This window comes from Lepidothrix coronata, unplaced genomic scaffold, assembly GCF_001604755.1.
Source record: "Lepidothrix coronata isolate B3197 unplaced genomic scaffold, Lepidothrix_coronata-1.0 Scaffold192, whole genome shotgun sequence".
NCBI classification, from domain to species: domain Eukaryota; kingdom Metazoa; phylum Chordata; class Aves; order Passeriformes; family Pipridae; genus Lepidothrix; species Lepidothrix coronata.
In genome coordinates, this window is record NW_016690372.1 from 127,580 (window position 1) to 142,612 (window position 15,033).

At 45.5% G+C, this 15,033-nt stretch overlaps 1 protein-coding gene across 2 annotated transcripts; it reads right to left on the reverse strand.

Moving 5' to 3' along the window:
• Window positions 1-1,294: 1,294 nt before the first annotated feature.
• ANGEL1 (angel homolog 1) lies at window positions 1,295-14,631 on the reverse strand. 2 transcript variants are annotated; one of them, XM_017831509.1, is made up of 11 exons: window positions 14,512-14,631; window positions 11,905-12,501; window positions 11,159-11,385; window positions 10,680-10,688; window positions 10,520-10,589; window positions 9,669-10,102; window positions 8,868-8,994; window positions 7,919-8,029; window positions 6,702-6,771; window positions 6,117-6,274; window positions 1,295-5,321 (listed from the first exon to the last, which is right to left on the reverse strand). In XM_017831509.1, exons 1-11 carry the CDS (start codon window positions 14,573-14,575, stop codon window positions 5,152-5,154), a joined length of 2,037 nt encoding a protein of 678 aa, XP_017686998.1. In that variant the 5' UTR covers window positions 14,576-14,631; the 3' UTR covers window positions 1,295-5,151. The 2 variants fall into 2 exon arrangements, with proteins under 2 accessions (XP_017686998.1, XP_017686999.1); XM_017831510.1 differs by lacking the exon at window positions 10,680-10,688.
• Between the last annotated feature and the right edge of the window lie 402 nt (window positions 14,632-15,033).

The window sequence follows — 15,033 nt, forward strand, 5'->3', positions numbered from 1 at the left end:
GCTTGAAGCCAAGTCTTTTTTGTGTGTACAAATGAAAGATTACACGGAACAAATACATCTTTTGTTGTAGCACATGCCAATGTCTAGCCTAGTCCTTTTCCCATTTGACAAATGAGCACCTTGAAAGCCACTGTGATTGTCTAACCAAAGTTACAAAACATTTCCCAGCTCTACTATACAGCATTCCTATTCCCTTAGAGCACAAGAATATACAGTCTAAATCTGAAAGAAACTAAATAAATTCTAAAATAAATAAAAGCAAAAAAGGAGCTTGAAGACTAGAATAAAATTTTCAGTGGAAGTTGGAGGACAACTTGCCTTGACAGGAGAAGCCAAACTTGTACAGCTGACAAAAGGAAGGAGCTTGAGGCATGCCAGCTGTTAAATCTGTCATCTTGATTATCATTATAGCAGGTGTCTTCTCTACAGAAACTCAGTATCACACTTTGAAACACAGTGCAGTACATCCAGTGCAGCTTGTGCATTGCAGCAGGACAGCGCTGTGGGAAGCCCTACAGGCCAGGCAGCTACAGTCTGGTAAGGAGCAGGTCACAGCCAGCAATTCAATTAACTTGCACAACAGGAAGCCTCCTGAAAGGACATGGTATCTCACTGATGCTTGTGTGCCCATCCCTATAGGTAAGCAGCAAACGGCTTCCTCTGCATTTGGATGAACCGTGGATATGTCTGCAACTTTCTGACCAGTACATCCGATACACATTCATTACTGAGGTGGTGGTGATGGGAGGAGATTTTGCACTGTAGAAACAGCCCACTTTACAGACTGTTTGCCAATGCCACTCAAACATCATTAGGAGCAGGACACATACCTTGATCCGCTCTTAAAAGAAGATTCTTTCTGAGATGCTGAACTTGTTCTTAGAGCCTCTAAGAGACTCCTCAGAGAAGAGGAACTAAGGTCAAGTGTACTTCAGAGCTCTGTCTTCACAAAGCAGGTGGCATGCAGAGCACTAACAGTAAGTCTGAAACTCAATTTTTTGTTTTATATAACAAGAGTTATTCCCATCTAAGTGTTCGTTTCAGAGCTCCCTCCCCTCCCACTTAACTCTTCAGGAGTGAGGGAACCCACTATCTTATGTCTTGGCCCTATGTAAATGTTGAGTTTATAGTAAGACAGCTCTAAAGAATTCCACCCATAGCTTTTAACTGAAGAAATACAGCTGCAGAAAAAAATAAACATCAGTAAGTCAGAAAGATAACTGGATATGGTAGTCATGGGAAAACAGCTGCTGGAGAGATATCTCAAAAGGAAAAGGCATGGAGAAAGACAACCTCAAACAGCAGCCAAGTTTCATTTATTAAGAAAAGGAAAGAAGCTAGAGCAATTATATTGTTTACCACTCTTCCCATTCCATGTAATTGGGAAAACTGATTATAAAGGGCAACCTCCTGAAGTGATGAACTTAAAACTCTGAGAAAACAAAGGAAGTCCAATTTCTGTCTGAATAGCATAACTAAATACAGCCTAGCAGCTGCGGTGCAAACTAAGCTGTTTTTTAGCAAAGGTACTTTGTCAAATGTGTTGCCTGTACAGCTGCATGCTCCTGCAGCTTAGGAGACTGCTAACAGGGGATGTACACATACTCCAGTGGTCTCTGGCGTCACCTCCCCTAAGTACCAGTCTCCCTGAGCTCTACATCACTACTAACATGATGTAGTTGGTAACTACCTCTATGATACTTCCCTTTCTGAGCATTGCAGGTATTCCTGCTGTTCCACTTCCATAATAATTTACAGATCCCTTTGTAATTCATCAGAAACCTGTGTTAATGGCAACTAGTCATGCATTTAGGTCCAGAAACAGTGTTAAGAACCACATCTGGAATCTCAGTTATGCATGCCATGATGCTCATTACCACAGGCTCTAATTAAATCACTGGATGCTATTCTTAAAGCATCACAAAACATTTTATTTTCTCCCAACAACTATACGTACACTAGCTGCTATTTTAGAGTTAGGAACCTTCTACCTGCCCCACCTCCAAACTTCTCTAGTCCCCCACAGTCAGAGGCATTCACAGGTCTCCAGATCCATTTGATATAAACTCCAAATTGCTCTAGAACACAGGGGTTTTCCTTCCTGAACAGGCCAATTCTATAGGGGTCTATACTAGAGCTTCAGGGGCAGTGGTCAAAATAAACACAGTGATCAAGACTTCAACTCTGCCTTTGTGTCTGTATGCAGTCACTAGCAATGGTTTCACCCATAAGTGCCCAAGGGAGCATATGTAAGCCAGGGCTTTGGGAGCTGCAAGTCCCTGTGGGAGCTTTATAACCTTCAGAGAGACAAATAAGGGGACTTGCAGGCATTGTTCTGCAATTTCTCAGCACATGACTCCAATATCCAGTGTTCAGCAACTTAATCATTCATTCCAAGTACATACCAATTATTTCATGCATGGAAAGAGGAAGCATTAGCTTGACCTGCACAACACTGGATTTTCCAACAAAATATAGCTGGAAGCTTACAACCTCCCTGAGATGCCTTCATGCAAGTTGCCCAAAAGTCAAGTCTTTGATTTAAATAAAACGGGAAAAGCACTTGTGATGTTGGAATTACATTACAGGATTGGCAGGCTGCTTCAGCCAGTGCAGGGGCAACCAGTTCATGTGATGGTGCACTGTGCACACCTTATGGGTCTTAATAGGTGGGGCAGACAGCTTTCACATCCCCCCCCATCAACTGACCATCAGACTAGCCAGCAATTAAAATGGAAGCAGATAGCTAAATTTTTAAGTGCCAACACCATGTGTCACAGCATTTTTTGTTTTGCTTTTGGTTGGTTGTTTTTAAACTTTTAGTGTCTTCCAAGCTTCCTATTACAGTGTTAACAGCAGGTGGGAGTCATCTGCAACCAGGCTGCCTTCTGGCAGCCTTTTTTGGAGCCTGGCAGAAAATAAAGCTCTCAGTTCACCCTTTCCTACCCTCCCTTTACAAATACAACCACTGACAAAATCAGAATAAGAGTGCTTGCAGAAGTTAATGAAACTGTCAGATAAACATAGCAATAGAAATCCACAGCTTTGCATCCCTCCCCATATACCAGTGCCATGCCAGAACCATTACTTGTCAAAGTAAGGGCAAACAAAGCTGCAAAATTATTCACCCTCAAGATTGCTGCCCACTTAGAGAAACTCCCAATTGGGTAGCAAAAGCCATTGACACATCACCAGACAAATACCACACCATCTGGCAGGGGCACAAAGGGAATATGCAGTCTTAGATACTCGTAAGGGCACAGAACACAATCCCCACACCCTGCCCTTGTTTTTGTACAGTTTACAGAAGAGATCTGTAAACGATCAGCAGTACTTTCTTTCTCTGGGAGGAGAGCAAGGGTTCCTGAATTTTTTATTTAATTTTTTTTTTGCAAGACAAGCCTGATGCCAGAAAAACCAGCTCTTCTCCAACTCTGGGATTTCGGGATGTGCTGGGAGACAACAACTAAGCTCACTTCTTCCCTTCTTCCCTCTCTTCAACCCTCATTACTACTATCTTGTATAGCTAATTTTTTCCTGTTCTCTTTCACATCTCAGCCAGCAAAACCTTGTTGAGCAAGTCTTCAGAGGGTTCAGCTGCCAGAAGTCCAAGGTGCTGTCATTAGTTTGCAGGTTTTTTCTTAGATTATTTTATTTTTCAATAAAGGAAGTAACATTTAAAATGTGAAAGTCTTCAATATAGACCAGGGAGAAAGAACAAAATTTCAAGTCTCCTTGTACCTTCCCACAAAAACCTGAGGTGGGACCAGATTTCCTGCCTCGTTTGTGAATGACTGATTGATAATATTTCTGCCAGTATTGGTCTCATCTCTTAGGGAAAAACTGAGGACCAAATGTCAGGCTGAACTGGGGAATTTACTCTAGAAACAAGTACAGTTCTACTGCTTTTGTACTGGCCAAGCCACTGCTGAGAAAAGCACACTGATAGGACACCAAAGGTACACTGGGATCCAAACGACTGACAATCTGGCTCCAAGTTACACAGCCTTACCCCTTCTCCCAATGCCTGTCAAGAGACAGGAGTCAGTCCTAAGAGTTCTACCTATCAAAACATGGCTGGGGCCAGAGGAAGGAAGGAGCAATAACTTCAGTCTGGCACAGGTGGATGCTACAGGTTGGCTATGGACCCCTGGCTGAATGGGAGTGCACAGAGAAAGAGTAGGGCAAATGACGAGTACCAGCTCTTCCATCTGATGCCTCTGCTGCCTCTCACATACCTTCCATTTTCATCTCTCTTTTGGGACCTCCAGAGTTAGCCTTCTGGGGTTGTCATGCCTTACAGGGTGATTTTTTTCCACTGGATATTCACTGGGAGGATCCTAAATATTTTTCCTACAACTGCCAAACTAGGTACAATTCTGAGACTGCTATAGAAAGGAATGGAATCTTCCCCAAGGCCTCTAGCCTTTTGCTGCCATTCTAGAGCTGCTGTGGGTGGCTCTGTAGAACCCCTGGCTCCCTTCCTGGCAATCCCATTCCCTGGTCCATTAGTCACAGCAAGCAGTTTCTTGTAGAAACTGTTATACCACACAAACCCTTCTGTCAGCAAGGCAGCCTTTACACATTATTAAGTAAAAGACATTTCTAAGCAGTTAGCAGATCCAACATTCTAAAAGGCAACAAAACAACTAGCCCTGAAACGACCATACTTCATAAACTATCACTGAGAAATTAAAAGAACTATTGTTTTGGTGTAAAAGAATATTGGTGTACACATCCCATGCTCCTTGGTAGCAGTTAACGAACTAGAAGTGGATAGCACTGCCCTTCTCTTTTCCAGCTCCTTGAAGATCTCACACAGGGACAAATAAACATGAGAGTTATGTTGGTTCCTGCAGCACAAAAACACCTGCTAAACAAAGCAGTGGAACAAGGATCCCTTTAAGAGATGGTAATGCCTGAATGCAACTGGAAGCCCACTGGGAAGACAGCTCAGGGTCGCAGAGATCCAGAAAATACCAATGCAAAAAGCACTCCAACTCTCCCATCCCTGCTTTTAGTGAGGGTGTGAGGGGAGGAAGAGACTTTTAGGGCATGATAAAGAAGAGTTTTCTTGCAAGCAGGTTGTGCAATCCAGAGTGTCAACTGCTGTATTCAGAACAGCCTTTCTTTAGGGAAAGGGAACCAACACTAACTCTCTCTCAGGCTGGAAATCTCCAAGCCAAAGCTAGCCAGCAGGCAGAGATGATCAGATGAACAAAAAGGATTTGGTAAGCCATTTGCCATCAACAGGACATCTTCAGAGAGCAGGGAAAGGCGGCCAAGCAGCTTCAGGGCTCCATCCTTGTATAGCCTGCGACCTGACAAAGAAAATGGAAGGAAACATCAGCCAGAGACTCATGCTGTAGATTAACTCTATACGCTCCCAGAGGGATGCTTGTCAATTCATTCCTATTCTTTCCCTGATGAATGAAGACAGCCTGCACAAACACTGCATGCACCTTTGAGCCTAGATGTGAAAGCAGTGAGCATCCTACAATAATAGCTGTTCATGGTTTCATATATTTGCAGGCACAGGAAGCAAGAATATACTAAATTCACCAGGTAGTTGCTTACAGGAGAAGTTCCTTACTGTGTCCTAGCAATAGCTTCAGATGCCCAAGGAGGAATTCATCTCTTCATTTCTAACCTGTTCCCCAAACTCGATTCTGACATGACCCAAACCAGCTCAGAGACAGTTCTTGGATGCATTTACATGCAGTCTTTCATCAACGTAACTCCTGTTTCAGGTAGCAGAGAGGAGGTGCCATTGTAAGGTAACCAGAGTCACCACCTTCCAAGGCCAGCGTGTGGTCTCAGACAGACCAGAAGTCCAAGTCTTGAACTTAGGAGCCAGCACTGCCTGTTATCAGGAGCACAAGTGAGATACTTATACAGAAGAACGCATTCTGTTTGAGCTTCCTCCAAAGTCTACATGAACCTAAGCAGCTTTGTTTTTTTCACAGCAAAGATAAACATTGTCTTCTCATGATACACAAGCAAATATTGCTTCCACCTTGTGCATCATTTCAGTCAAAGACACTCTGTAGATCTACCCCAGCTTAATGAAATGCACTGGCCTGTCACAGGGATAAGCCCTGCACTGCCACACTCACCTGCCCTGTTCTCCACGGGCTCTGCTGAGTAGAAAATGTAATCAACAGTGGCTCCAAGCCCCATGGGCATCGTTGTGACCTCTGGGCGTCCCCTCTGTGGCAGGAAGTGGCTGTAGACAGAGGTCAGGTTGAGGCCATGCTGGATAACACCTGAACACCTGCACACAAACAGACCGTTTACCAAGGAAGGAAAGAGAATTATGCCTTTTTGGTACTGCAGTCACAGCTGAATGTTCCCTTGCTGATGCAACTGTCCAAACTATTTCTACTTTTTGAACACATAGAAGAAAGTATTTCAGAACTATTCACTTCACTTACAGCAAAGCAAAGCAGACTATGAACTTCCTTTGTCTTCAACACTCAGTCCTGTCTCTGCCCTTCATTCTCGACCTCACCAACACAATGCTGACAGAGCAGCACCCAGCTGTTGGGACACTCCTGGAAGGATCTAGCTCTTCCAGATAGCCCTCCTTACTTTCTTCCACTCTCACATTTATTTCAGTCTTTACTTCAGCCAGATTTTCAGTACTCAGGAAAACAAGACCGAGTTTGAAGAGAGGGGCCATTGAAGGTGCACCAAATTACCTTGGGATGAATGGCTGGGGATCAGGGTCTTTCACCATGGCAGCAGGCTTGGGCCAGTGTGCAGGGCGGTCTGCAAAGGAACAAAGAGATTCCAGCCAGACCTACACAGATCCCAGAAAAGGCTGCCCATCCCAAGACTGAGAAGGTTCTCCTGAGACCAAATGAATCTTTTCGCCCAAGAAGAGCAGATAGCTACCAGTCACAACCATCTTAAAGAAAAACATCCAGAGGAAACACCAGCTCTAAGACTAAAAGAAAGGTCCTTAGAGCAGATCAGTGCAAATAACAGAGAAGTCATATTCTGTCCTAAGGACATATTCTTAAAGCATTTAATATTATCGAAGCTCAGGGTATTTCGACCTTTGCTCTCAAAGAAAGTTTGCTTGTCTTAGCCTACAGCTTACTCAAAGAGTGTCTAGAAAGGCTGAACAGAAATGGAGAAAGCAGAACCAGCCATGCCACAAGGCCCATAGGTGAGGCAGTGTTTACTGGGTACCAACATCCAGAGACATCTATGTTGTGGCCATTGTGTGACATTAATCTTCAGGTTTGTGCTCCACCACCAAAAATCTTGAAGCAGAAAAAGTGAAATATGTATACATATGTGTGTTTCACTTCATAAGAAACAGCCTCAAAAAGAGGCTGAGTCTCAGTGCATCTCAAGGAACACAGTCAGTGTGTATAAGGGAGGTAAGATTGTACTCCTCTGAGCTCTCATTCAATCTAATCACACAGTCACAGAAGGAACCCTTCTGCCTTCCCCTTTCCTCACCAGACATTACCTCCACCTCACGTTTTCCTTGACATTATAGAATCATATAACTGGGTTAGAAGAGACCTTAAAGAACATCTAGTTCCATCCCCCCATCCCACAGGCAAGGATGCCAACCACTATATCAGGTTGCCCAGGGCCCCATCTAATATGGCCTTGAACACTTTCCACAACTTCTCTGGGCAACCTGTTGTAGTGCCTTACTACCCTCTAAGAATTTTAAGAAGTTTAAAACAATTTCCCCTTGTCCTATCACTATATGGCTGTGTAAATAGTCACTCTCCCTCTTTTTTAATAAGCTCCCTTTAAGTACTGAAAGGCAACAATGAGGCCTCAGTTGAGTCTTCTCCAGCCTGAACAACCCCTACTCTCTCAGGTTCTCCTTATAGGAGAGGTGCTCCATTGAGCTAGGAGAGTCACAAGCTGAAAAGTCTCTCATTAATACCTGGTTTAACATCTGTCACACCTTCCAAGAGCACCAGGTGTGCGGGTCGTTCACAGGCAACATCACAAAAACGAAACTGTAGCAGGAAGTCACGGCTGTATTCACGTCTCCCTGCAGAGAAAAGTACAAGTTAAAAAAAAAATAACTGCAGCAAAGTCACATCTACCAGGAACACCTATATACATTTCAGACCTTTGGGCCTCTTAGACCTCTTTCGTTTGAGAGAGGTTTTTGTGCCTAAATATTTTAATACCATGAGAATAGAAATCACTCAATAAGTTAAATGCAGAACAGAACAGAACAGATGTGTAAATGTAGAAGAACAGAGCACAGATATTGCTATCCCTTTAGCTAATGCAACAGTCATGGTCAGCACAAATTAAGAATGTCCCATCTGAGACACCACAAGTTCAAGGGACTTTCAAGCAGATCAGTCAGTGTGCAAGTCAAGGAAATGTCTGTCAAAAAAGAAAAAACTATTCTGGAGATCAGACTGAGTATAAGTTCTACATGCAAGATTTTAACAAAAGCTATTTGCGTGGACTCCTTTTTTTTAATCCTCTCTAAGGATGGTAGAGAACATACATGATAGAGAACATGAAAATTAGGCTCTTAGGAATGATTTCTTAACAGTGCAGATGAAAGCCGTGGCTGCTGAACACAGTTTACAACTGCACAAAAGCCTAAGTCTGGGAATAGGAAAGAGATACTGGTTACTGGTATGGGAACATCCAGCTCCTGACTAGAGAAAGAAAGTGGCAGAAATGGGGCTACAGCAATAGATTCTGGAAAAATTATATTTAATTCACATACCAAGGAAATGGATAGAAGAAGAGAATCTTTGCTGAGTGCCTCATGCAACACATGCCCAAGCTATTCAGAGAGACAGCAAGGCCCACAAACCGCCCATCCTCACAAACTCATGTTCTCAGTGCATGCTGGAGCTTACCCAGTTTCTTTGGCTGGCACTGGGTGACATACTGGCAGTTGTCTGTTACACCCAGTGAGCTTGGCCACAGCGGGGCCAGCAGTTTACGTGAATACAACTGTTGGGAAAAGTCTTCCTGACCAGACACCTGCAAAGAGGCCAGAAAAGGAGAGGAACCATCAGCAACACAGGGCAGAACTTTTGCAAGCTATAGTCAATGTATGTATATACACCTGCAAAGAGCAAGACAGGAGAATGCCCTCATAGAAAGGCACAAACTAAGCTATTCAGAATATGGTGCAGCAATAATAAACCTTCAGCTGTGGGGGGAGGATACAATTAACTAAAAGTCATCTGACGATACTTCGCAAGCATCTTGTTGAACTGATGATTTAGCTTGAAAGCCAATGATGTATTTGATCCCAGACACCGTAAGAGGCAATCGCAAGAGACTTTAGCACAGGTGCCCATTTCAAACTGTTTTCAGCAAACATCCACATAAAATTTCAGTAAGTCTTGGTGGAGTTGCACTCCAGTCACTCAGGCACAAAAATTCCATAGCAAAGGAAAACAAAGACCTGAAATTAAGTGGTCTATTATCACAGGTCTGCCTCAAGAGAAACCAAAAGAGCAGTGGTGGAAACAACAGGGACATACTCGTCCACTTCTTTCCCCTGCAGTGCTGGAGATATTAGGGAAGACTGCTGAATAACTGAATTCAGAATTCAGATTATTTCCTCACAAGAGAAAGAATGCAGCCATGCATTTTTCTGGCAACATGCAATAAAGAGCTACCCAATCCCACTTCTGGTTGGCAACTACCTTCCAGGCTGGCATCCCATGGTAGGAAAGTTCACCATTCCGGATGAATTTGTAGAGTGGAGAATCAGGTACGGAGTTCAGGTCTCCACACAAGATGACAGGATAGTAGCTGCCTTCAGTAGTTCTTGCAATTTTGTCAATCTCTGCTAGGAGCAAGGCCACCTGGGCTAGTTTGATATCTCCTCGGCGTGGATTGAACAACACATGAGTGTTGGCCACACATAAAGGACTGATGGCCTTCAGATCTAGGCCCTCTGGGAGCACAGGCTGTAGCAGCAGCACCAAGCCCACATTATCCCGATTGAGGATGTCCAGGCCAGGACGGAAATATTCTACAGGGCTGAGGCTGATCAGCTGAAACCTGCTGTGCTTATAGCACACTGCACATCCATCTGTCTTCGTCCCAGTTCTCCGTTTGTAGAAGCATGCAAAGCCTGAAAAGAAACCATCACCTATTAAAAGGTTTATCCAGTCACTACCTCAGACTCCCCCTATAAGCTGGGATTTCAGCAAGACTGTGTAGAAAAGGTTCCTACTACATTTGGGTACAGTATTATATCCAATTCTGTTCCAATAATCAGCATTTATTATTAATCACAGGGGGCATTTTCTCTCTCTTTGTCCTTCTAGGACCCTCTCAGTTTTGTTACTCTGATCTTTCAACCCTGAGAGACATCAATTACAAAAGAAAGCTTAAAGGTCTAGGCGGACAGTTCAGAAGTAGGGCCAGCAGCCACCTGGCAAACAGGAAGAGGTCTCTTGAAACTGAGTGCTTTGAAGACAGTAAGCAAGAAGAACTTCTTGCCCAGTCCCACGAGCTAGATGTACAAACCAACAAAAGTAGGACATACCCATCTCCTTGAATGTTGGTTCCAGTTGCTCCCAGTAATGGTTCTCTTGTACCTCCTGGAGACAAAGAACCTGGAAGGAAGGCAGAGACCTCACTCACTCCACAAGTATTTGCTAGTTACCTTGTTCTGGGGAAGGAAGAAAATGGAAAAGTGCACTCACATACCAACCCTGCAACCAGAAATGTCATCATCGCAACTCTGTCCTGTACTTTCCAGATGAAGAGCAATAACTTTCTGGGCCACATTAGCTTATCATTCAGTTTTCCAGTGATGAGGCAAAAGATCCTTCATCCCACAAAGAGGACTCAAAGAAGAGAGAAATTCATGAAGTCCTCTTCTATGCAGGCTTCCCCTCCTGTGCTGCCTTAGAAACCTGGTCCTTCTTCCTCTATTTCTGCTGTTTACAGAAGTTAAGCCCTGCCATCAAAGTATGACTAGTTTCCACAATCAAAGCAAGATAGACACCAAAAAAAAGGTCTGTGCAAGTCCTCAAACACTCTCAGAGCAATCAGTGTTCAGTTACCAAGCAGGTAGTATCTTCCTAGGACCTCCCCCCATCTCTTTCTTTAATACTGCTAGATCAAACAAGGAATTCAAATTCTGGTGACACTGATGTAGGAAGGGCTCAGTCATACTCACATCAGGATTCCAGTGCTGGATCTCTTGCAAAAGGTTTGGAAGGCGGTAGTTCCAGTTCAGGATATCTGGATGACAGTGTACATAGAGATCAAGGCCCTGTTCCACCAGGTCCTGGGCAAGGATGTTGTAAGACATGACTCGAAATTCAAAGAGAGGAGTGTTTTTTGAGACCTGTTCTAGGACACAGGGCCGGACAGAAAGATCCTCCCAGTCTCTCCATAAAATCTCTACATGCAAGAGACAAAAAGCAAAGTTACTGACACGCTGGGCACCTTTCTGATACTTTTGTTCCCCCGGGACCCAGAAAACAGCCATTCTCATTCCCTAAGCTAGGGCATTAACCCCTGAGCAAACCCTCGCCCACTCTGGTTTTCAGGTGCTCTTTCTGGATGCCTTTGAAAATAGTTGTCAGTGGGGATGGCATAAGACGTGACCAGAGTCAAGTACACTGAAACACTCAACTAACCTTTCAGTACATTTTAGATTATAAAGCCAGCACTTGGGAACAGTTCTTGGGAAGGGAACATATATTGATATTCATACCAGACAGTCTAACAGCACAGAGACCAGTAGCTGTGAGCCCCTCCTCAGCAAACACTCACTTTACAGTTTTCACAAGCAAATCCTGTCAATTCTGCTGGGAAGATCAGTGTCTTGCTGACAGCAAGTCCAGACACAATAACCTGACCACATTCACTACAAATGCCAATCCCAAACTGAACATTAGATTCAGAGCCATTACTGACCATGGTAGGGCACCTCTGTCAGGACAGGACAAAATGGTACTGCATCCTGAATGGGATGGGCTGGGAGCTCTGCTGGCACAGTCTCTGCATCACACGCTAAACTCCAGGCCAGCACAGCTGGGTCATCATTCAGCACTTCTGCGTTGATACCAGCACAGCCAGCTATCTGCTGATCTGTCTGTGGCACCACAGCTGCCCAAGGGGCACTGTCTGCTACAGTCACTGTTTCCTCTGCTGGTAATCTTGCCTGTTCAGCCACTGCATGATCTTGCAGTTCTGAAGAAGCCAAGGCTGCTTCTGAGAGCTGCTGATCAGCACACGGTGTGGCTTCTGGAGACGAATTCAGTTCTCTGAGGCTAGTCATCAATAGCTCTGAACCTTCTAACCAGCCACTAGTGACTGTAACTGATACTTTCCCCACTGCTGGAACACTCTCACTGGCTGGCAAATTCCCTGCTCCTTCCTCCAAACACTGCTGGAGAAGGGCTTCTTGCTCTTCTGAGACCGATCTTCCTCTGGATGCAGCAAAGACACCTTCTATCTGGGTGGACGGGCTCTTCGCCAGAAGCACATTCTTTCGACAGGTAAAGAAACCATCTGTCATTTAAAAACAAAATCAATATAAGACAGCCAGAAATCCTTTCCCACTCACTCTTTTCTTTTTCCAATGCATTTGCTGTAACTCTGTGCAATACAACCATTCAGTATATCAACCCAAACAAATTACTTCTCTGAAGAAAAATAGTTACAATCTGAAAAACTTCCCCTGCCTGCTCTGGAATGCTAAGCCACAGTCCAAATCTCGTTATGTTTGTCAGCCAATGAAACTGCATATGATAGTAATGGCTTTACCAAACCTAGGGAATGCAATTCTAACTTATGCAGCACCACAGACAGTCAGCCAAGCTAAAGGGCTTTGTGGAAACTATCAGCTCTCAGCAGCACCTATAAAGGCACAATCTGTAGAAGTTAGCTGATCAGGTGCGTGGGCTAAGAAGCCAAGGTCTTGTAGATCATAACTTGGAGCAAGTTTCTTTCCAGGGATTGAGTAAGAAATAGCAGTCAGCTAAGAGAATGAAATAGCCTCTCCTATGAGGAGAGGCTGAGGGAGTAGGGTTGTTTAGCCTGGAGAAGAGGAGGCTCAGGGGAGACCTCATCACTCCCTACAACTACCTGAAAGGAGATTGTAGCCAGGTGGGCGCCAGTCTCTTCTCCCAGCAGTAGGACAAGAGGGCACAATCTTAAGATCTGCCAGGGGAGGTTCAGGTTGGATATTAGGAAGAAATTTTTTACAGACAGACTAATCAGACATTGGAATGGGCTGCCCAGGGAGGTGGTGGATTCACTGTTCCTGAAGGTTTTTAAGATGAGACTGGATATGGCACTTAGTGCCATGGTCTAGTAACCACGGCGGTAGTGGATCAAGGGTTGGACTTGATGATCTCGGAGGTCTTTTCCAACCCAGTTGATTCTGTGATTCTATGATATCAGAAGAACAGGAGAATGTGTTGTAGAAGAAAAACTGTTCTGTTATTAAGAGATGAAAAATGAAGACACAGAGGGACCAACATGTGCCTTATTAGAGAGAATATACGCACAGAGGAAGTCCTGATAAGAAATACAGATCACCTGATGACTGACACATGAGGCAAAAAAATAAAAACATTTTAAACTGCTTTTAATGTAACAACTGAACATACTAATATTCATGGAGTAAAGCAGAAAAAGACAGACTCTTTTCACTTATATCTATATAAGAGTTGGCATTTACATTTTGCTATGAATTCTGCACAGACAGTAGTCCCTACTGTTGACTAGCAATTTCTGTTGACCACAAATCACTTTTTTCTCTGTATCCCTGTGACAGTCAGTCAGCCAGAGCAGTAACATACTGTCAGCAACATCTGTGTATGCTTTCACTATATCTTTTGTGTCAAAGTTTTCTGTATGTGTCAGAAATGGAGCTTTAAGAACCATATGCCTCTCTGAAGTATTGTAATTAAATTCATGAATGCCAGAAACACCAATGCACCAAGGTAATGCTTCCATGCACCACTAGCCAGGCACGGTTGTTACAAGAGCCTGTTACTACACCACAGAAGCTGAATTTGAGAGGAGTCAGCTAGCTGCTCACTATGACCAAAAACAGCGTGCCCGTCATTGCTACAGGCCCAGTGACAGGTTCAGGAGAGAGGGTGGCTTTACATCAGCACAGTAACTAGGGACTGTGAAGCAGCAGCAGGATCTAGGAAACTATGTGAAATAGCAATGCACGCAAAGCAAGAGTTACCCGCAGATCCCTGGGGAGTCACAGATCTCTGAGCAGTTCATCTCTAAAGATGTTCCCAAGCCTGCAGCGCAGGCCCGGGGCAGGAGTTGAAGCCCCCGCACAGTCCGCAATCTGCCTCTGCAGTACAACAGCGGGCAGCTGTTCCCTGCGAACACCCAGTTCCTCGCGCTGCCCCGGGGCCAGCAGCTCCGGCCGGGCACAGCTGCCCCAGGCCCCGCCTGCTCAGGGCCGGGGGCTCGGGGAGCTCCGGGACCGCCGGGCCGCACCCGCCCTCCCCTCCCCGTTCTCCCGCCGCCGCCCGCCCGCGGCTGGGTTACCTTGCAGGGCCCGGAGGAGCCGCGCCGCCGGCAGTAGCACATAGCAGAGCACGGTGCCGATCATACCGCCCGGCACGGCAAGGCCTCCACCGCCCTCGGCCCGGCCCCGGCGCCGCGCCTCCCCCGCCTCAGCTACGACCTCTCGGCGCGGGCTCCGCGGAATCGGCTCGCCCGAGCACTCACCGCGTCGAGCCGCGGGGCTGGCGGCCGCCTCAGGCCTGGCGCTCCTCCAGCGCCCCTCTAGGACCGCCTGCTCCCGGGACACCGCAGCCCAGGGTGGGACGGCCCCGCGGAGCGACTCCGGCCGGGGTGGGGCCCCGCCCGCCCCGCTGTGAGACAGGAGCGCGGCCGGGGCCCAGGCCCTGGCCGCTGTGCCGTACCCGAGGGGTCACGACCTGTGACCCTGGGCTGAATGACGGCAGTCTTCTGGCCTCGCCACCCTGAAATTTGTGGTTTCAAACAAAATTTTTCACCTCCGGTTCTCCAGAATTTCAAACAGGACAATTTCCCTCTGCAAAGCCA

Bases quoted from the DNA above. Each gene is read 5' to 3' on its own strand.
- ANGEL1 (XM_017831509.1), bottom strand. From the start codon at position 14,575: ATGATCGGCACCGTGCTCTGCTATGTGCTACTGCCGGCGGCGCGGCTC. The intron at 8,030-8,867 runs GTAAGCTCCAGC...TTTTCTCTGCAG, and splicing joins GTGCCAGCCAAAGAAACTGG to GGAGACGTGAATACAGCCGT. The intron at 6,275-6,701 runs GTAATTTGGTGC...GTTTGTGTGCAG, and splicing joins CCCCAGCCATTCATCCCAAG to GTGTTCAGGTGTTATCCAGC.